At 43.5% G+C, this 23,109-nt stretch overlaps 2 protein-coding genes across 3 annotated transcripts; both read right to left on the bottom strand.

Annotated features, from left to right (window-relative positions):
- Positions 1-1,913: 1,913 nt before the first annotated feature.
- Positions 1,914-12,328, bottom strand: kif3a (kinesin family member 3A). The gene is made up of 17 exons (XM_029164993.3): positions 12,150-12,328; positions 11,426-11,708; positions 11,032-11,176; positions 10,524-10,608; positions 10,303-10,408; positions 9,799-9,938; positions 9,473-9,670; positions 8,930-9,104; positions 8,670-8,768; positions 6,220-6,376; positions 5,891-6,071; positions 5,073-5,183; positions 4,860-4,985; positions 4,422-4,475; positions 4,253-4,321; positions 4,014-4,144; positions 1,914-2,848 (listed from the first exon to the last, which is right to left on the bottom strand). The coding sequence occupies exons 1-17, from the start codon at positions 12,153-12,155 to the stop codon at positions 2,800-2,802; spliced, it is 2,115 nt and encodes a 704-aa protein (XP_029020826.1). The 5' UTR covers positions 12,156-12,328; the 3' UTR covers positions 1,914-2,799.
- Positions 12,329-12,795: 467 nt separating this feature from the next.
- Positions 12,796-22,674, bottom strand: sh3rf2 (SH3 domain containing ring finger 2). 2 transcript variants are annotated; one of them, XM_029164991.3, is made up of 11 exons: positions 22,408-22,674; positions 21,763-22,198; positions 20,130-20,288; positions 19,508-19,603; positions 18,335-18,709; positions 15,059-15,180; positions 14,731-14,901; positions 14,273-14,547; positions 13,903-14,189; positions 13,489-13,796; positions 12,796-13,368 (listed from the first exon to the last, which is right to left on the bottom strand). In XM_029164991.3, the coding sequence occupies exons 2-11, from the start codon at positions 22,195-22,197 to the stop codon at positions 13,188-13,190; spliced, it is 2,409 nt and encodes an 802-aa protein (XP_029020824.1). In that variant the 5' UTR covers position 22,198; positions 22,408-22,674; the 3' UTR covers positions 12,796-13,187. The 2 variants fall into 2 exon arrangements, with proteins under 2 accessions (XP_029020824.1, XP_029020823.1); XM_029164990.3 differs by having other exon boundaries at positions 22,513-22,673.
- Positions 22,675-23,109: the final 435 nt, after the last annotated feature.

Below are 23,109 nucleotides of genomic sequence, written 5' to 3' on the forward strand. Positions count from 1 at the left end.
TTCAATTCTTTATTCCAAAACTCGTGGCATGGGTATAAATACTGTAGATATTGGACAGCTCCTCCACACCTGTCTAAAATTGACCTTTTGGGGGTCTTCTCAGCCATAGAAATTTACAGGAACATATTTTCTCAGTAACAACTTACTTGACTTAATGTGTGGTACAAGAGTAAAGACATGAGTCAAAATGCTTCCCATGTGCCTACGCACTGCACTCAATTTGTCTGTGCACAGGAAATGCACAGTTTATTAAAAATATATATTGCTTTATTTATAGCTTCATGCTGGCTCATTGCAATGCAACAAGTTCAAGGAACTCAGTCATTATTCATTTAAGGTTTTCCACCTGTGCTTCTCTGCTGCAAGTCAAAATGTCTCTATAGGCATCTCAGTTCAACAGTATTTTATTACATTAAATTTAATTATTACATAAAAAGTGACCCTATTGTTATGAAAAATACATCTAATTTTAATTTAAATATTGTTGTCCACTCTTTTGTCACCAACCTTAAATTGAAGTAGTCTTCAACTTCAAATTAATGTTAACCAGTGGTGTCACAAGATATGATAAGAAGTGTTTTTTGATAAGGAATTAGGAGGTAATTGCTTAGTAATAGATTGTTTTATTTGATATGAACCTAGTGGAACATTTGATAGTAAGACTGATACTATCATTGATTCCATTTTTGGTTTTTTCCTCTGACGTGTCTGTAACTGTGGTATAAAGTGTCAGTGGTGACAGCATCAGTAGCAACTGGAGCAAGAGTGAGTTGAACATTTTGGCGAGACGAGCAGCACTGATCTCTTTGAAATGATGATGAAGCTTTCTGTTATTCTGATGATGGTGGTGGCCGGGATCTTTGCAGCATCACAATCCAAATCACCTGTTTTAATGTTTAGAATTTGCGAAGAAACTAAGGACTTGCTCTCCAATTTATCCAAACCAAAGGTAAGGAAAGTACCAAACTACAAGGGGCTTTTTATTGTTGTCTTATAATACATTGACAACCATATCTTGTCATTCAAGCTGAACGAGACAAAACTTCCAGTGGCATCAGAGCCAGGAAACATATGCTGGGTATGTTACAAAGTTTTCAACAGTCTACAGCCTTTAAAATTCATGAAACATGGTACATATTTTTTGTTTCTTTTTGCTGCAGCCAATTAACTAACTGCAGATTGCTGAATACCATCACTCACTGTGTTCCTATCTTGACAGGCTGGATTCTTCTGCAGGGCTGAGATCTGTCTGAGGAAAGTAGATATGCCTGAATTAAAAACACTCGAGCATCTTATTGAACAGTACAACAGGGAGAACAAGGTAAAGAAGACTTTGTGATTCAATGTTCTTTTTAGATGACATGCAGAGACATTTAAAGGCATTTGTTTGAATGTGTTTTTAAGTCAAAAATGTTTTCTATGATTCTAGTTGTGTGCAAATAAATTTTGTGCATTTAAAATAATCGAAAATTGTCCATTGTTTCAGAATCATTCTGTCCCCTGTAACCTGACCAGCAACACAAGTGACTCTCTGCAGACATTTCTGGAGGAAGTCAAGGAGTGTACAAAGGTCTTTAAAAAATCAAAACAAGGTGTGCAAACAAAGAAGCACACAAAAGCGTGACATGTACATTCTTGAATACTTATAATTTATTCATATTTATTTTATATTTATTGTTTATTTCAATATTTGTATTTATTTGTCAATAAATTATAATACAAGAACGCTTAGTTGTTGTCTTTCATTTTACATCATGCTTGCTTCTCATATTTTATAGGGCAGAATACACCGGTTAATGGGTTTATGTCCCATCACAGCAACAATGACATTTTTAAAAACTTTAATTGTGCACAGCAATAACCAATTTATGTTCCATTAATTGCTCTGCTATAATAAAAAACAAGACTATGAGAAGAATGCATAAAATAATTTAATAAATAAAATATCCAAAAGTTGGGTGGACGTAAACATTTGACAAACTTTAGGATACAAATGAAAACGTTACTACACAACATCATGACATTAAATTATTGCCACAAAAACTCAATAACAAATTCTAGGTATACATATGAATTATACAGCTTAATATTAACAGTGTCCTTACATTGAAAAATAAAATGCTGGTTTGCTTAGATTAGCAAACAGCAGTAACATCTAACAGCTGGTTGGCATGCACACCCCTATGTTTCTGAAATATTATGAAAAATATAAAGCGCACTTACATTAGTGTTCATGTATGTTGTTTATAGTGACGAGTCCTTGTGTTCAGTGGAACAAACACAAGTCGGTTTGTTCTGACAGAAGAAGAATTTGCTTTAATTTCGATACTATTTCGATTGTGTTTATGTCAGCATAAGATATTAAACATCAGTCTCTCACAGTAGATGCTCAGGGAAAAAGAAGCAAGAAGCTTTAATCAGAAAGCAGTTTAAAAGTTCAGCTGAAAATCCTATTGAATCGTTAGTTTTTGTCATTTTCAAAACTACTAATCATTTGAATATTTCAAGTGAACTGCATTTAGGGAAGAACTCCTATGTAAAGATAGTAGTGCTTATGGAAGAGTTTAGCTGCTGTTGGTCAAATGTTTTCCTCTAAGAAGTGTTCCAATATAATAAAAACATCAGGTCCTCAGGCCAAGTGATCCCAGTTTGCAGCTCCTTCACATTAAATCCTTGTCCTGTACAGTGTAACCTTGTACATAATGTTCAACAATGACTTCTTTAGACTTGACTAATGACTTCTTTTACTACAGTAAAATGAAAGTTGCAGTGTAAAAGTAGCTCTCCTCTACATCGTCTTTACTGCAGAAGGGATTCGATCACAGCATCCGGCTTTGCAGATCTTTTCCTGTGGGGAGATGGATGCATGATAATGGTTATCAACAACTTCTAGGAGTTTTGAGGTTTTTCATTTCTCGGAATAACAATATGACAAGATAACATACCATGATGCTAGCACTACATACCAAAAAGCTACAAAAGACTCATAGATTTGTTCATTTATAAACTAAAAATGCTTCCGTTTGTTTAAGGGAGTGACTGATTTAGTCAGACTTAAATCTTAGCTAATGGACTGCAAACAACTTCAGGCAAAACCTATTAATCCCATTTACACATAATTAGTGTGTTTTTATATACATCAAAATCTGAAAATGTAAACAAGAATTAATAAAGAACTGAACTATAGCTAGCTATAGTAACTATAACTATAACTATAGCTATGTTGAAAAGTGCCTGCATCAGCCTTTCCAAGATGATTAGGCAACAAGTAAGGCAGGTGAATCTTACGTAGAAGTAGACATAAAAGAAAGATGAGATGAGATACTGGCAGCTACAGTGACATGAAACCAGCTACCTGGCTCCGTTTAATGATAAGCAACAGTAAGAAAGCAGTTGGTTCCAATAGTGAGTTTAATGTGTTTAGTAACGTGTCTTTCTAATACCATAATGGATACTTATTATACAGTAGCTAGTAAGTTATTTTAACCTCTAGAAACTGGCAAACAGTTTTTGGTTTATACCCACCACCTTATGTTGGAAAAATACTGCATTTAATCATTAAAACATTATTTGCTGAAGCCTCGTTAGCTGTGCTATGGCCTTGAAGGTTTCTCCCTTCTGCGCTACAAGAAATAGGGAGTACCGGTGTGTAGCATCCTTATCTGATGTGCCCAATGCTTGCTTTGTGTAGAAAATATTTCCCACATACTGTGTGACTATACGCCTCCCAGAATGGAATACATATTATGAGCTGAATCCTTGTCTTCTCTTCAGTGAGAGGAAGTTGCCTTTGCTGTAAACTGCTCACTCCTTGCAATTAAAATCCTGAAGAAGGTCTCAACTGATTGTGTCTGCTTTATTTAAGATTTACAAAAGGGAACTAACAATTTTCCTAAAACACTGCTCCTTACACCAATTTGCATTTATCCTAGGAATCTAGAATGAATGTAAACTGTGACATGTGTATGACACTGTGCGAACTAAGCACATAAAATCCTTTGTAACAGTCTCACCTTCGTCCAGTCTTTGCTCTGCCACTCTTACTACTTTTAGAGGTTCTGGGTCTCTCTAGTTTCATCAAAGACTGCCTCATGCTCTCTTCTGTGTAGGCCAAATACACATGGGACAGGTCCACTTCAAATGGCTATAGAATGGACAGGCAGAAGGATAGAGGCAAACAATACACTGTTAAGAAGGAAGAAATGCAGGAATGTCACTAATTTCACAATAAATCTTCTACAGTATAACTCACATCTTTTTCTTTTTTGTCTGGTGCAGGAGTCTGTTTTCTCATATTGTTGCCAGTGTACGCCACACATTTCTGAAAAAACATAGGGAAAGTTATAAAGAAACTACAAGCAAGTAATCGTTACCTTTAAAAGGATCATTATTTAAAACAAAAACCACTGTGTTGAGCTCACCAGCTGCCATTCTCCAATATCTTCATTCCAGTGCACGTAATTCTCAATCATCTCCTGAGAAGAAAAACATTGGAGAATATAAATTTATAAACAGAGACAGACTTGTCAATGATACAAAGATACTGATGCCAAGATGTTTATGCAAATATGCTCTATTTATCATTTATTTGTCCTAGAGGGATATTGTGAATATTCCTGACTGCATTAGGTGTCAAACACATAAAGCCTCATACGAAAGAAGAAATAAAGAAAAAGGACAAAACCATTGGCACATGCACTGGGTGAGAGAACTACATTCATCATAATACATAAAGTTTGAGGAAGACAGACTTTTTTGTGAGCACAGATGTGAGCAAACAGTGGAAACTAAAGACATCGGGCATATTAAAAATGTGACAGAGCCATAGCATTCCGCATTTTAATACACCATGTACACACCTGGTATTCCTGGGGAATAAAATTGTCTATTATTAGCATCTGCAGCCGGAGTTCCCGGCTCAGCTGGCGAATGTTCTCCAGGAGGCCCTCAATTTCTCTGTGATGTTCTTGCTGAAGATCTGCCATCTGCCAAACAAAAAAATAAAAACAATTATGACCGCAGACCATCCAGCTGCTTTCTAAAAGCTGTTAATCAGACGCTCTCAGCCTTACTTCTGATTTGGCAGCCATTAGCATGGTCCATACTTTCTTCAGTTTCTTGGTTTTTCCCTGAGCCTCCTCCTGCAGACTAGTGTATTTCTCTTCTATGTCTAGACGTTCTTGCTGCAGTACAGGAAGACAGTTTAGTAATTGTGCAAAAGTAAGTTCTTCTGGTGAGTAAATATGCTGTGGTCAGTGGTCATAACCCTGAGACTACAGAGCAACATGTGTAAAGTAAGAACAATGCCTGTCTAAAGTAACAGTGATTCTGCATCATTAGTACATGACACAGGTTTCTGCTTCCTTAGAACAGTTGTATGTTCCAACCTAAATTAGACACCCACTCCAATGGAAATGATTAAATGAGTTAACACAGTATGTAGGCTGAGATTTTTTTTTCATCTTTTGACCGATTTTGTACAAAGCCCTGAGCAGCTTTTTTGCAAGGAGGAGGCATTGGCCTATGTCCCGCTTCCATAAAGCTCACACCATAAGCCTGAGGTCTATGTCCTCAACAGTAATCTAACAACTTTCAGCCAAAATATGATGTTGCAGCCTAAAATGTAACATTCCTAAAGTACCTAAAAAGGGAAATGATCGTTTGATATGGATGTAATTTTTCTGTTGTTGAAAGATGATTATTTAGTACAAGAAAAATAATATGATGACATCATTGCCAGCTGTGACTTAAGAAAAATCAGACAGGGTCAAACACATGAACTACATTAAATCATTTCATGGTCTATTAACCACATCAGTTAAGAAAATTGGTGATAAATCTCTGATAAAGAAAAAACTGGAACCAGCCTTGATAAATTATCTATCCCTACCTCTTTCTCTTCCAGTTCCTTCCGAAGCTGCTCTGCCCTCCTGCGACGTTCTTCAAGTTCATTGTTGGACTCTTGCAGGAGCTTCTCCTGCTCTTCAGCCTTGGCCAGAAGGTCAACACCACCCACAATGACCTTCTTCTCCAAGGCCGACAGCTTCTCCAGGAGAAGGTGATGCTCTTGCCTGAGTAGTTAAAAGGTATTTCAAGTATAAAATGATTGTTTTGTGAAATGTAAGGGAAAAAGAACAATAAGTCATTTTTAAGTCTACTAACACTAAAAACATATTTAATTTGAATGAATCTGTGTCTACTTCTTGTTTAGGGACTCACTGAGCTTTAAGCAGGTCCTTTTCCCTTTTCTCCAGCTCTGCTCTGGCCTTGTTCCTCTCCTCCTCCTCCATGTCCAGTTTGGCTTCCAGAGCCTTTCTTTCCTCTTCGATCTTTGCCTGCATTTCCACCATCTTGTCAGGGGAAATCTTCTTCCTCCCTTAGACATATATGACAAACCAGATTGTCCTTAAGTGACTGCTTGATTTCACTGTGGATCAAGCAGTACAGTACTTGTCAGTGGATGGGTTAGAATGAAGCATATCAGTTCATTTTATGCAATTGTAAAATAGCATTAGTACTAAACGCGTGTATTTAGGGTGCATTTTCTCTTCAAGAACATCTTTCCTGAGAGTTAGTGTCAGTGATATTTAGTTTTATAACAGTAAGCATTTATTGCTAAAATGTGAAAATAAAGCAAACGGTACCAAGTGCAACATTCCCTTTGTTAAGCAGATGTCTGTGTGTGACAGTAGGAGTAACATTTAGACAAATGTTTACATTGATTATGAAATAATCTGTTTCCAGATTAGTCCGTGTTAGTGAAAAGCAACTAAAACCCTGTGAATAATTTAAGCAGGTAGGGGACACTGCAGGAAAGTAGGGCCTTTTTTTACATTTTTTTTACACCAACCTCTTTCTTCTGGAATTAAGAGGGTATAACAAGTCAGACAGGCGGCAATTGCACCATGAAGAAGAGAGAGAAAGACAAAGAGCGACACATTACAGAATAATCTCGAAAGGCTTTATGACTGTATAGAGTAGAACACTAAACGAAAAAGCAGGAGAAATAATCAAATTTCAAAAGAAACGTGACTGTGATTGAACACAAGAAAAATAGACAAAAATACATAGTGGAGCTTAAAGGATAATTGATGGTTATTGGCATAGCTGTTTACAGATTACAGAGGTTTAAAAGAAGGGAAAGTGGGCTAATGAAACAGCAATTCCCACAGATTAAGATTTGTGGATGTGTGGCTGTAGATGAATGAAGTGGTTAGGGCTGGGTGGATAAATGGCTTGCCTTAATATGACCTGTTGGTACATACTTTCTGGGCTGTGTGTTCACAGGACAGATCAGGACAGGTTTCATGTCTCAAAGGGAAAACATAAAGCCCCTTTATAAAAATAGAGCCAATGGTTAGAGAGATTAGCAGAATGACCTCCAAATCACTTCAATAGATAACACATTGGGAGAAATAGAAAGAAAGATTGACCGATACAAATATTAAATAAAGGTAATAAAATCAGTGGTGGTCCGATGGTTAAGCATCATGATCCAAAACCACCCAGTTTATGATAAACCCCTTAAATACAAGTTTATTTTGTTCATCACATAACTGTATGCAGGAGATATAAAATGAATAAAGCCGTGTACTAGAAGAAAATGACTGACTCGGGCTAGACATCAAAGCATTAGGAAATCCCCGCCAGGAAACCACTTACCCAAAACTAGAAAAACTGTTTCTTGATGCATTAGTCAAGTGTCTGTGAACCCTTTTAAAACTGTATTCAACACAACTGTGTACACAACAACAACCTAAAACTATATAGCAACAGAGATTTTATAGCTTAGTTTTATTAAATTTATGATTAATTGATAATTAACGTCCCTCTGAGGCAGAAGAAAGTCTCCTGAAGCCCTGATGCTGGCCACTTAATCGGCCTCTATACTTCCTGTACACTTATGTTACAGAGACAATCCTAGTAGAATTTTGCTTTAGTGATTTCAGAAACTGATAAAGATCTGAGGCCACATTACCCATTACATACATTTACCATACTTATGTACACCATATACAAACAGTATTAGGTTTGTATTTATTTGTGTAAAAAGAGCTCAGGATTGCAAAAGGTGTGCTGGTAGTTGAAAGACTGACCAACTACTATTCTAAGTGGACAATGGTGCCAAGGAGGAACAGGTAAATTCTGAATTATCACTGCTGCCATGTCTAGAAAAAGAACAGAGAATGCCACGTACCCACTAAATTCCTCAGTGAGAAACAAGAAGGCGCTTTACCTAATCAAAAAATTAGTCAGATGTGGTTGCACAAATACAAATAGTTACAGTACAATAGTCACACCACGGCATCATATTCACATAAGGAGCAACTAGGTGATGATAACCTTACACTGAAAAACATGTGGTCACTTAATTATGCTTGTTCATGAGTGTTCACCAATTTCCTCTCCACACCATGAAACAAGGTGTGAATAAGTGGGGAACTCCTAAATGAGAACATACGTATAGACGTTAGTTGAAGTGTAAAGGTTATGTAGTAATCTGGTGTTTATGTGAGGAAATGAATGTTGACTCACATAACATACAAAACTATACAGATATACAGTATATCTCTCCATGTACCAAAATCATATATAAAACCCGCCAAATAAAAAAACCTTGAAACCTTTCATTTGCTCTAATGCTTGAATATATGCATTTCATTCTTTACCTCTTCGTTTCCGTCTGCCCTCTCCTGCCTCCCCGCCTTCATCGTCCCCTTCATCCATCTCTTCTGATCCACTGCCTTCGGAGCCAGAAATCTCTTCCCCTACAGAACAGTAATTGGAATATACATGTTGTCATGAAGGCCAAGTGACACATTCTTGTACCCTTCTATATTACTGGCTCCGGTCTGGTGAGTATTTGTGCACAGTTATGGTATATAAGATGCAAGTCTAAAAAGAAGATGAAACATGTTCCCCACATTACCTTCCTCCAGTTTCTTCTTCAGCTCCTCTATCTCCTTCTGAAACTGGCGCAGCAAGGCATCCTTAGGATCCTCATTGATCCTGGCTTTGTTCTTGATGTTTTTAGCCCTATTAGCGTAGCGCAGAGTACTGATGGTCTCATCATAGTTATAGTCTGCAGGGCCAATATTTGCACACTGGTGGAGAGAAGTTCAAAAAAGTAAGAAACAGGCAGTAATGTCAGGATGACAAAATGCGGTACTTGTGCTTATAATAAACGGATGTGGCTGAGTTACACGGTATAGTAGTTACTGCTATTGTAAACCTAAACAGCTTATATTAAACACAACAGAATCAAACCAAACTCATTACATGAATTTCATTTCTGGAGTTAATGCCTTATCTTCACAATAAACTACAAGGCTATACATTTTTAGAACAGTAGTTTGATGAGTGGGGCACATTTTACCTACTGTGATTTTTAGTAAACAATGACCCCTGGAGGTTATCAATAATTAATTAATAGCTCACATTTCTTGAAAAAGTTGAAAAAGTTTCAATTTACCATCATTGTCTTAGAGTTTCCTCCAAGAGAATCTTGCAGCAGCCGGGTTAGTTTGGAGTTTCTGTAGGGTACATGTGTGCTCTTTCCATCCACCAGGGCAGAGATGACATTTCCCAGTGTGGAAAGAGAGAGATTGATCTTCGTCGCTTCCTTTAGACGCTGACCTGTGGCTCCAGTCTTACCCTGTCTTTCTGAACCCTGCAGGAAGATTAGCATTCGATTAGAAGATAAATGGCTAGATGGATCATTGATGGAATGACAATAGCATATTTACATCAGCATAACCACAGTGTTTAGCACAGAAATGTCCGGTGGCAGATACATACTGCTAGATCAACCAAATGAAGTTTTCCCATGCGCACATGTTGGTTTCCATCCACACCCTTCTCACTGCACTCGATGGTGATAGTGAAGATGGCATGAGACCGGGAACTATGTTCATTCATGTTCGTGGCACCAACAGAACCTAAACAAAGTCAATAATAATAATAAAAACAAACTGATCAGACAACTTGCCTCTTCAAGATTGCTCTACTTCTTAGCTTTTAGATATTTTGAATTCATTCTCTGCAAGTTCATATTTGCTTTTTTTCGAATACTGAGACGCATTCAATAGATTTATGTATCAATTTGCTAAACTATACAATGTTTAAAAAAAAAAAGGACTGAAAATGTTGCCCTACTTAACATTTTTCTATAGTGCTGATACATGCAAGTAAGATGTTTCACACTGTTTGAGAGGTGTGACTTCATCACATTACATAGATAGGTATCTGTTTAATTCTGTGGGTACTCATTTCCTTGTGAGCACAGTCATTTATTCTGCTTACGGTTTTTGTGGCCCAGTGTCATAATCCTGTCCATGTCATCAGCATTGTTCACAACATAACCAGAGAGATCCTTAATATAAACGCCAACATCAGGTCTTTCTTTCACCTACGATAAAAAATAGATTTTCATGGAAAACTATGATCAGGACAGAAGCTAATGAAGAAAGTAAGTATATTGCAATTTAGCAGGTTTGCAGGTATTCATTTAAATATCTTTTTACCTCCAGCCTTTGCAGCTGGTCCTTTCCCAACAAGTCTCGCACCTCCTCATTGTAAATCTCCAGGTATGAAACACGAACCAAGAACCTGTAAACGTTAAATATTTTATATTTATATCAGATAAACGCTAAGTTGTATATTTATAAACAACAAATCTTGTATTGTACTATATTACAGAAAAGTAGTACTAGAACAAAAGTAGTACAAAAAGTACTTCACTAGTCCTTACTCTCACATTGCCTAATATGCCTAAGTGACACTTCTGGGTAATCAGCGGTGTTACTGACTGCACAGTAACGTAGCACAGTACACCCAACACACACCCAGTCAACACAATCAGAAATATATGGTGGAGTGTTATTTTTGCTCCGAGTAGTCAAGAGATCTGCTCAACTCAAGACATTACTAACAGGGGAGTCCCGCTAGAGGAAAACACTGGCTTCTGGACAAAAATGTATGAAACAAATACCACCTTTCAAAATAAGGGGTAACACTTTTTGTTGCTCCTACCTGGTGTCACCCTCTGCTTTGGCAATGTGACCAAATATATGAGCAAAGGAGTTTGGTATAATGCCTCTGAGTTCTGGCACAGCTCTCACGCCCTCCATGGTGAATGTTTTTCCTGTGCCAGTTTGCCCATACGCAAAGATCGTACCTGAAAGGAAGAGTATAAACATCACACAATCAGCCCTATGTATGGAACCCATACAATACAAAATAAATAAAACACTGATGCTAACAGAGTTAATAAAGCAATGTTTTCTATGAAGCTAATTAAATTATAAACGATTTAGCTTTAATAGATGATGCAACTAACCTTATGCAATATCGTCTTTTATAACTGATGACAACATTTTCAGCAAGTTATAAATAAAAATGATTGGTAATATCGCATCATAAGTACCATTGTAACCCTCTAAGACTGAGTCAATGATGGGGCGGGCTGTGAGGTTGTACACATCCAGCTGTTTGCTATCTGGCCCGAACACGGTGTCAAACGTGAAGGTCTTGGGAGGCTCCTGGGGGGTCTCCAGCTTGTTGACGGTGATGGTCCCGCGGATCTCGTCCACCACGACGGCCTGCTTGTGACCCATCATCTTCTCCTTCTGGTTGAGGGGGCGACATCTCACCACCACCTTGACGTTATCGCTGGCCTCCTGCTTTTCAGATTTCTCGAGCTTATTACTCTAAAAAGATGAACCGTAAAAGCACAGTATCTTCGTCAGTCTACTATATTTTATTGGACTATCGTGACATTTTTAATTTACTTTTATTATATTGAAAAATGTTAACCATTGCTTAGGTTAGCGTTAGCACTTCTGCTTGTGTCTCTGCCGTTTGCTGGGTTGCTAGGCAGGTAAACGCTAACTAGCGTTACTGGCCTTAGCTTAGCAAGCAGTGACACCCGCCCCCTACACAACTCATCCACTTAGTAACGACCCACAAGTTAAAACCCAATGCTAATGAGTTGGCAGTGTGCGGTAAAACCTAAAAGTACCGATACAGCATTTGAGTGGTACGTGGTAGGCTACCGGTGCTAACCGGTTAGCATCATATGAGTGAGGTCGGAGGGAGGAACCCCTTTGCAAACAAAACAAAAAAAAATACAAGCAGGCGTAGCAACTTACCGGCATAATGAGAATGCACCAGATATATGTCAATATGTGGATACGGGCAATAAAATGAATGTGAGGCTTTGATAATTTGACTCTTAGCTATCCGATGAATTTAAAAACATGCACAGTGCCCATATCATCACAGCCAGGCTCACATCCGATAGCTTGTTGTCAGATCGCTCTGCGCATGCGTTGTGGGACTCACTAACGTAATGTATGTAATGTATTTATGATAAGCGACAATTTGATGGACAGGGATTTCAGAAGGTCTGTCCCTTAGCACGTGCCACTTCATCCAGCATAGAAATTGAGTATGGAGTAAAATAAAAAATAATACAAAAAATTTGATATGGCTCCTCCTGATATTACGAATCACTTACTAATAGTGTGGTGTTTATCTCTTTAAAAGAAGGACCTCGGTTCAGTTCTGGTCAGACATGTTTCATTCTATGCGGTTCGGTTCCAGCTTTTTCCCCACAGGCCAAAGACATGCAGTCAGTTTCACTGGCAATAAACCTGACACTCACTCCATTGTGCTTCATATGTTCCCAATCCATACATTTCTCAACGTTCTGGCTTGTGTGGCCCATTTCCAAATGCTACAAAACAACATTACTGTGTTACACTGATGTAAGACATCAAACTATTAACACTACGGTGACTCGTAAAGTATATTTATTAACACATAAACAGTACAGACATTTTACCTCATAATTTTTCTAAATGCATTTAAATATAGTTTATGTGTTGGTTCTGACAAAGGCACTCACTAATGTGTATTACATGGGTATTAAACAAGGGAAAGTCATTACATGGATTTTTGTGCAAAACCTTAGAATAGCACGTGTCACAAACATGCACACACTTAGAAGGACAAAAATATATGGATGAAGGATTTAACCACACTCTCGTTCCTCTTATAGGACTGACATTTGGCAGTAGAACTCTTTGGACCCCAACAGGAACGCTGTTGTTCAGGTCAGTGAAGTCTTTTGGCAGTTTGATGATGTGGGATATAAAAATATACACTACTAGAGTGGCCCTACACAGTCAGCTGAGCCTCTCCAGGGCCTGAAGCACACTGCTGTGGAATAACCCTGTCTGCCCACTGATCTCCTGAGTAACCAGAATCCGCCCATCAGGACGAGGCCTGTGGACGAGGACAAGCTCCCCTTGAAGCAGACTGAGTTCTGAATCTGTCTGGGCTAAATGCGTTGTGCCCACTCGATGTCTGGAAAGACAGCAAAACACGCCCGGAGGTCATATCAGTGACATTATTCTGAAAACAGAATTATCTGATAATCACCGTCTGCCCTTATTTGTCAAGGACGGGCACGAAGATCCAACATACCTGACGGGGCTGAACTGAGCTGATACAGCTGATAGGGACGGCTGGGACGACACTAACGGCTTTGGCAGGTTAGAGTTCAGATCGGAGACGGCTGCTTCAAGGCCTTTTCTCAGAACAGGAGCTTTCCCCTCTTTAAGAATGATCCCTGGTCCATCTCTACCCAAGGTCAGAGAGGGGGCCCACACCTCCAACGGAAGAGGACCGGGCCGGCTGTTAGAGGACACCTGACTTCCTGATGACCAGGAGGAGGTCCGAAGTCTTGGAGGAGGGGAGTCTTCCTCTGTGAGAAAGCGCACTGTCTTCACAGGCTGAGGAGGCCAAGAACAGTTATAACTTCCACCACAACTAGCATTAATGCATGCACATTACAAAACAAAATGAGCTAATTGTCACCAACAATGAATCTGACATCACCTTGTCTGCATTGCTCTTATAAGGATCAGGTCTGACTAGTATCGACTGAGGCCCGTTGGCAGGAAATGTCTCCCGTGAAGCAGTGAAGTCGTGGTCCTTCGTGACGGCGCCAGCAGAGGGCGCTGCGGGCTCAGTCATCCAGCCCAGCGTTCTGCCGGAGTTGAACATGATGCTGCTCTTTTTCTTCCGCTGCATCGCAGGGGAGTAGCCGGACACCTGAACCTGGGCAAAGTGCTGCGAGTTGGACGGGATGTTGAGGTTGGATGTGTGGGCGAAATGGTTTGAGCCTGCGCACGCATTAAACAGACATTATTCAGCGGCACGATCTCAAATACACTGACGAAGGCTGCAGCTGCTGTCTGACACTCACTTTTCTGTGGGTTAAAGATACGCCTCACAGTGTCCCAACCTTGTGCACCCCGATAAAAGGCAGACCTCCCAGTAGCAGCTGATGACATTGCGTGCTGGGCTCCATTGGGCACAGATGGGCCCTGTCCTGTTGGGAACGTGGTCCCATCAGTGTTCACCCTATCCAGAGCGAGGACCACAGCAGGATTCCTGGCAGCTGCAGGTTTCCTCACAGCTGCTGAGTTGTGTTGTGAGGACGCGTTAGCTGCTTTGGTCTCCAGGAGCCGCCCTGAGGTTCTGCAGTGAGGCAATGAGGCACATTTACTCCAGTAGCCACATTGTTTTAGACCGTTAAGAAGTTTTATTAGGAATATATGAACTGTTTACATGATGTCATGTCGTCCCAGCTTCATTAAAGCACCGTCTCAAACCAAACGTCACATTCTGCACACAAACAGCGAGGCTCACAGAGTGTCTTACTTGAGCACAGGTGTGATGTAGTTGCTAGGCAATATGCCCACTTTGCCTGTTCTGAGCGATAACCCTCGCAGCCAGCCGTCTTTGAACTGTCCGTACACACCCACCATCTCTCCTCTCCTCAGCTCCAGCTCCTCCGGCCGCCGGGGTTTGTACGAATACAGCACGCCGCACCTGCAGTCAGTTCATCAACACGGTTGCCAGGGTTTCAAAATATCAACTCATAAACACAACCTATATATAAACGCTGCCTTTTCGAACTCGTCTCCGCGCATCACTCGTGATCTGGCGTAATCAAAGCGTCCGTGTGGCGACTGAGGCAGTGACTCACACGCTGATGGAGAGCTGCTGCGTGGAGGCGTTTCGGAGCTCCTCGGAAGCAGAAGACATCTGAGGGTTCACCAGAGCCATGGCGATGGCGGGGGGGGGCTCGCCGGTCATCCTCTTCTCCCGCTGACACAGTGGATGCAAAGTTAGTCACACAAGGCGCCGCTTCCTTCAGAACCGCACCAAAACCCAACCTGTGCCGAATTCTTCATTTGCATTGCAGGCATCAAATAAGGCAAACGACAGACAAATAAATAGTATCAACACAATCTGAAAAATTTGTTTTTCATCAGCGGAAGAGGAAGTCATTTCTACAGTCTTTACCTAGTTTTGAACCCAGCTGCATAGATTTTTGTAGGTTGGAATATATACATATTTCTCTTCCTGCACGCGAGGCATATTTTGCATTTTATCTTTGAGCCCCTCATTTTTCAAAACTAAGAGACTCTGACAGGCTTGAAGGCAGCAGACTGTGAGTCAGGCCTGGCGCAGTCAGCGACTATCCGGGAGTGACGCCGAGGTCTGTGTCACAACCGTGAACCGCGCGCCGATGCCTAATCCCCAATTACTGAATTGCTAAGCTGAAGAGGGACCTTTGGAGCCTCGTGCCCATGCAGCGCGTCCTGCGGGCGCCGCCGTGCTGCAAAGCACTCCAGAACCGTACGGCCATTTCCCTGTGCCACTACGAGCGCACAACTGAGGAAATGTGAGTAAATAAGGCACGTTGTGAGAAAATAATCAGGATCTCTTAACATGCGGACTGTGCTGACATCTTCTGGAAAGTGTTGCATAAGGCCAGGAGAACATTTTCCATCTCGTATTGAATTATTTAGATGGTTTCATTACTTTTTTTCTATTCTTGGTTTGGGTTTTATCAGATGCAAAAAGCCTGCGCCAGTCACGCAATGGCCAGGTGCAGTGACCCATCAGCAGCGGTGGCTATATTTGTGTTGAGGCAGCATCTCAGCTCTTGGTCATCCAGTGCATAACCACAGGCTGTCAATACAGAGTCACCCGAAGTAGTTTTAATGCATGCACCCCTTTGTGATCCTCCCCTTTAAATCTATCCTGTAAATAATAGAAAAGATGATCAAAAATGGCCAGACTTTGCATCTAACGAAGGTTCATCCCTTCTTCTCAAATAATTATCTTGTCTTCTCAAGCATCAGGCTAAAACATACGTTTCAAGTGCACGTGTGGTTCGGGAGACGGCGGGTAGTGTTGCTGCCAGGGGGGAGCGCACAACTGAGAGTATGCCAGAATAATTACCATAGTTACTTCAATTATTCTGCATGAAAAGACGTAGAGTCACATTAACGGCTGGAGCAATGCATTCAAAATATGACCTATGTCCACTAAGCCTGCGATGAGCCAGGCCTGCGCAGGTTGACAGCCGGCAGACACGATGCAGCCAGGTTGGATTTCAGTTTCACTTGAACCCACCTCACCGAGCCGTCGCGCCGACACACGAGAGCGAGGAGGCCGCCGCTCTCTGTTTCATCCACAGAATGGAACCTGCCTCGAGCCTTGACCGTCACATGATTGTTTACTTATAATAAATACAATAAATCTGACATTTTATTATTTGTTGTCTAGTATAAAGATAATGGTAAGTGTCTTTCAATTGCTCTATGCAGTTTGTGGCAAACTCTGTAAAATTAAAAACATCTGAGCTGAAAAATCTGAATAATTATTGGAAACATTATTATATAAAAAAAAAAGGATAAAAACTAAAGAGTCACTCTGCAAAAACGTGAGGCGACAGCTTTCGTACGACAGCTCGTCTCTTCGTGCGCAGCAGAGTCTGAATCTGGGCTGAACTTTCTCATGGTGAAGACGTTGTTGCTTTTGGCTCATTTCCATCCCAAATCTTTTGCTCTTACATAACCAGTGCCAATATTCACACTAAAACACATTCTTCCATCCACAGTGGGTGGGAGGCTGCATCTCCACACAACACAGTGGAAGCCAGAGGTGGGAGCCAGAGCTCAGTGGATGCGAATAGCACACGCGGTCCTGGTCAGTGGAGCGCTCGGGCTCGGCTTCAGGGACAGAGACCCCCCCCCTCCTCTTTCACAGGGGGGGGGGGGGGGGTCGTGGCTTGTCTGCTCTTACTGGCCCAGTGATGTGAAAGCGAGTGCTACCTGCTTAGTGGAGAGGAAGGAGTTTGAATGCAGCGAAGGGAGAGAGAGGGGTCCGTTATGTAACCGACTTCACCAGTGACTCATCATCATCATCATCATCATCAGCGTGAGCGAGATAAGCTGACACACTGAGGGACTCTCCGAGCCTCCCACTCTCCGCATCCATCTCTCACTCGCCCTCCTTCCCACCTCCTGTGTTGTGTTGTGCTTTTCGCAGCTCGTACATTCTGATTTCTGATCCCCGTTCCCTTGAACAGTCTCTGTTTGCAGGGCTACGTCTCAGCGTTTCCTCGTCCTGTCTCCTGTCTCGTTGCTGAGACTCGGCCACCGGAGCGTCTCCTCCTCTGCAGCCTGTTTTACAGTCTGACATTTATAATTGCAGGGTGGAAGCGACTTGGGAAATAATTATCTTAGGCATCAGGTCCTTGGCAGCAAGTTATATTATTACACCTTTGAGGCTTTTACGTTGGCCCTGCATTTCACATAAGTGGCTTCATGCAACATTCACTGTAGGCATCTACATGCTGAAATACATGAAATACATGACCTCACAGCTAGTTTGTGTGTCGTCATGGTTCCACACTCACCTAAACACACTTGTCAATGTCTATGTAAACTTTCCCAACTGACCTCTAACGTTCCTGCTGACGGACACGCTGTGGTTTAATAATGCCTCAAAGGTGGAAATTATAAAAAAGGACCCCCCCCCCCAGATACTGTAGGACGCAGGCTGTGTGAAACTTTCCATCTGTCAAGTGGAGACCTTGGCTCGTGTCCCAGGACACATGATTAAAGACCTTTCAAAGTTTCGGCCCACTCACCCCTCAGTCCTCTCTCTGCTCTAATCTACAAGCCTTCTTCACGTCTGCGTTGTCTTAATGAGAACCTGTTTATTTATGTAGCAGCCGATACAAAGGCTCTCATCCATTCCTCAGCTTTAACGTCTCGTTCCCTGTTCCCTGATTCTGACTCCATCCCTCAGTGCCTCGAACAACAACGCGCTCTCAGAGAACACCTTTGGCCAACAACGCGATTCCTACTAGATCATCAGCACACAAAGCAGAGGCTCCGACGGAGGAAGCCGATGCACAAAAACACGGGCTGCACAGATGTGCACGTGCTGCCACGTGACTCACCTGGAGCAGGTGTCGCTGCGCGCTGTAAGTGGAGCGGCGGCTGCGCTGGGGGTTCTGGGAGGACTCCCGGACGCCCGAGGTCACGGAGAGGCGGCGGGGCCGCCCCTGGCGGTTGAGGCTATTGATAGCGCCGAGGGTCGGGCAGGATTTGCCAGCGCCGGCTGCGGATTGCTTCCCCTGACTGGAGAGGGGCAAATAATTGATGATGGCTGCCTTGGCCGGGACTTGAGGGACTCCGTAATGGGCGGTCCTGGATCCGCCGGGTGCGTCAGCGGCCTTGTCTTTGCCCCCGCTCCTGCTCCGACGCTGAAATTCTGTTGAGTCACTCGCCCTCCGACTCTTTCCCTCCAGCAGTTTGGCAGCCGCTGAGTTTGGCTGAAAACGGCGGATGCATTAAAAAGGGAAGAAAAAAAAAAAAATCCCACAGTGAAGATCAGAATAAATCCCAGCACAGAGAACGCTCAATCCTCTGAAAAGAAAATCCTCTCCAACCTCGCTTCTACCTGCTACTCGAGCCTGTCAACCTCTGCTCTAATCAGCCCAGCGTCTGTCTAAATACACCCACTTATCACTACTCCGCTCACCCCAACAACTTGTTGAACAGGCGGGCAGGGAGGCAGACGAGAGGATAAATACCAGCCACTAAGCCAGGAAGGGCCGACTGGTGCTGGGAGAGGAGCCGCAGACAGGCACGCCAGGGTTAATGCTTTCACTCCCCACAGTGATGTGCTGTTATGCCACCCAAGCAGAGAAAGCATTACTGCGTCTTTATGCCTGGCTGCACGACATGAGGAGAGGCAGGCTCAGCGCCGAGAGTGGAGGACGACAGAGGTAGAGAGGGACGGGAGGGCAGGGGGGAGCTAATGAGCGGAGAGGGAATGCGAAAGGCGACGGGACGAACGAGGGGGGGGGGGTAGGGGGTCGTATTAACCCCTGTCCTCGACGTGCGTGAAGTTGATTCCAGGAGGCAGAGAAACGCTAACGAGCAGCTGCAGACGCGTGGGGTTCTGCAGGGTTCTGCAGGGTTCTGCAGGTTCTGCGGGTCACGCTCGCAGGATGAATCCAAGATCGCAACGAAAATCAATGCAGCGACCCGGAATTGACGTCTACGGCGCCGTCGGCTCCGGGGCCTGAAAAAGGCCGCGACGCAAACGACAACAACCGAGGGCTCACCTCTGTGAACTGCTGAGGGCAGATTCCAACGGCGTCCCCTAGCTTGGCTTCGATCCAGTGTTCATCCAGCTTCCTGATGACGGTGAGGACGTCGCCCTGTAAAGCACACGCAGAGGAGTCAACTTGAAGGCAGAGCGCGCTGAGCACTGGGCTCGGGATCTGATCCCAGCCCTGTGCCTCTGCTGCAGCATGTGACTGCGGCTACTTCGTGTCTGCGGGCCCAGTCCTTTCTAAAAAACCATTTGACCATCTGCATTAAAAAAAAAAAAAAAAAAGGTGAGTTCAAGTGTGCTTTAATGGAGAGCACACAAGTACTGAAGCCCTTATATAACACACACAGATCCTGCAGGGCAAGTGGCAACCACTGCAGCAGAGGTCTGAGGCTCCAGCGCCACAAGTTCCTAGAATGAGTCAAGAGCTGATGGATTTTTCCACATATTTTCACAGTAAATGAATAAATGATTTAGTCCGACTCCTACAGACCAAGCTGATGATGAGTCAGCTCATTGTTTTTTTATTTCAGAATTAATTCAACTGCAATACTGTTGAAAATGTATATATACATATATAATAAATGATATAAATTTGCCTATTTCTCCGTGCTTAAACACATGGCGAGGACCTTGAAGAAGCGGAGGAAGTATTTGCCGTCCTCCACGTTGATCTCGCCCGTGTTGAAGTCGTACAGCGCCCGGCACAGGGCCGGCTCCTGGGCGCCGTCACCCGCGTTCCTCTGGCGCCGCCTGTCGTCGCCCCTCGGGCCCGGTTCTGCCGGCACCAGCTGAGGAGCAGACGGACGCCACGTCAAACAACGCCCGCATGTTCATTATTACAGTGTTATATTAGTGGCTAAATGTTTTCTAGATTTTGTGGTGCACACAGTTTCTGCTGACTCTGTGAGGCTTGTTATCAGGATCTTCGCCGAAGTGATAAGAAGTGTGTCATGTAGGTCAACAAAGTGGTGATAGGCGTTAAAAAAAGCCGGGTGACAAACCTCTATACTTTAATAATGTTCTATGGTTCTTATCTGAATAAACGGATGTGAGCTTTGACATCAAACATCCTTTTTCCTCTTTCAGATGATATCAAGACTTTACCAGTAATGCTGATGAAGACAAAATCCAGCCAGATGCTAAATGCTACATAAATAATAAAGAATATTTAAACATATTTAGAACCTTTTGAAAATATTAAATACATTTCTGTTCCTACTGGAGGTTGACACCTGTATCATACAAGCCAACAACGCATTTACAACACAAATATTGTTATTGGTTATTAGACCTTCAAACTTTTTTACCAAATGGGTTGTGTTTTGTCCGCTTAACGCTGAAAAACCATCAGATTAGCTGATTCCATATTTGGCCCAAGTCGTAGAATGACGTTGAAGAGCAGCGTCTGACGCGGCAGAATGACCACAAACACCTGAGCTCTTTGAACTGCAGCTGAACTCGAGCTACGGATTACGAGTAAACTCTGGAACGCTCTGAACTGGAGACTCTGGAGAAAGCGGGTTTGTGTTGTTCATCACCAGGAGAGTAAACCGGCGCAGCAGCTGTGTGATGATTTACTGAACGCAACCCTCAGATCTCTGCTGGGTAAATGCTGTTATTCACCATATTATTTTTATAATCATTAGGTGGACTGAGAAACCGCTCAGTAAACATTCAGGCCTCCCCGTGTCTGCGTTTTCACTGCCTTTGACCGACGGACGGACGCAGCGTGAGGTCACGCGGTGGTGAGTAAGTGCCTCCGTGGGTCGGATGAGACACGCGGCCTATACCTCAAAGTGTGAGCGAACAAATCCATGACACGTCACAGGGCTGACCGTGACATGATGAATGTGAGGGGTTTAAAATACACTAGACTGAGATCAACCTCCTTCTAATTACGTGGGTGGACTAAAAATAGATTTTATAAAGTGTTCGTCAGAACATTCCATAGCCTAATATACTTTGTGACTCAACTTTAATATATTCATATTGTTGCGTTAACCATAGTGCACATCATAAGTTTATGGTACTGGAAGGTCCAAATAACCTTGCAGCCAGCACTGGTGTAGTGTATTTACAGTAAACAGGCTAATTTAGACCCAAACACTGGTAATATGGAAACCACAGAGCCAACAAATTATTATGTGCTGTGTGAGAGATGATCTAATGCACAAGTATACCAAAACATCCATTATACGGCTCTGTGTCACGTTACATGACATTACTACAGCAGTGAAGGTCGGAGCAGGGTCGAGCACTGACCTCATCGTGCCCTTGTTTGTCTCTGTGTTGACTCTCCCTGACCGACGAGCCTCCCGCGGCCACGGGCACCGGGAGGGGAGCCGCGTGCCTGCCCCCGCCCCCGCCCCCGCCGCCCCCGCCGGGCCCCGTGAAGCGCTGCAGCCCCTCCAGGATCTGCACCAGCAGGAGGTTCGCAGGGAGCTCCCCCACCGTCCTGACGGGGACGGCGGCGCGGCACTCGGGGCAGAGCAGCGGGGGGCCGGCGGCCTCCTCCCTCTGCAGGCAGCGCGTGCAGAAGGTGTGCTGGCAGGGCAGCACCTTGGCGGACGCGTCCAGCTGCGCGAAGCACAGGGGACATTCGAGCAAGGCGCCCAACGCCAGCGGCTCCATGTGAACCGGGGCGCCTCTCTGTGAGTCTAGTGATTCCGGCGCATCTGGGACTCCGTAATCCACCATGCTGGAGGGGGGGGGGGGACACAATGAAAAGCCAAGTCAGGGGCAGAACGTGGCGCGTTTATACAAATCCTGATCCTGTTACTTCCCCAGAACAACGCGGTTGTAAATACTAGCACTAAAAACGCCGTGATAAGGTTTGGGCGATAAGATGAGGCGCGCGGAGGAGACGCCGCACCGTCAGCGCACAGCACAGGTGTCGCGTGAGCTCACCTGGCTGCGCAGGTAAGACGGCAACCGGGAACGTCCGCGTTCGACGAACCATCCCCGCGTCCGTCTCGTCTAACACGCGCTCCACGAGCCGAGTCCACTACTTACACATTCATCTATTATCTGGGTCAGCGGTATTCCATAAATCCCAACTAGGAAACGCGTAACTTCCCCGCCGCGGTCTCCGCGACGCAGTGCGCTGGCGAGCGACGCGGGGCGGGACGGGGCACGTCACCTCGCGCAAGATTCACGCGTGTCCACGTTTGTGAATACGTGAATGTCACCTGGGGGAAATTAGACCGGGAGCATCCTGTAAAGCGCCACGCACGCTCGCACCCACGGCCAGGCGAGTGGGGAAGTGGGTCGGATTTCGACGCCCTGTTCCGTCCTTTAACCCTTAACGCAGCTCCTGCTTTGGCACAACGCAATTAAAAACGGGATATTTTGTAAAAATATTAATTTTAAAAAGAAAGGGGTGCTTAATGTATTTTTAGTGTTTTTTTATATGTTTGTGTGCGTCTTGGTTGCACTTTTAGCCAAACTTAAACAGTGGATCACATGCTGATTCCTTTGACGTAGTTTACGGTACTTCCTTATTCCTCATTCCCGTGTTTAGCCGTCAGAGCTGACCCAATTCAGTTGCGAGGCGAAATCAAGAGCACAGGAACGAAGCCGGAGTGTCCGACAGCGGTGTCACGTAACGTC

Source organism: Betta splendens, chromosome 10, assembly GCF_900634795.4.
Source record: "Betta splendens chromosome 10, fBetSpl5.4, whole genome shotgun sequence".
Classification (NCBI taxonomy): domain Eukaryota; kingdom Metazoa; phylum Chordata; class Actinopteri; order Anabantiformes; family Osphronemidae; genus Betta; species Betta splendens.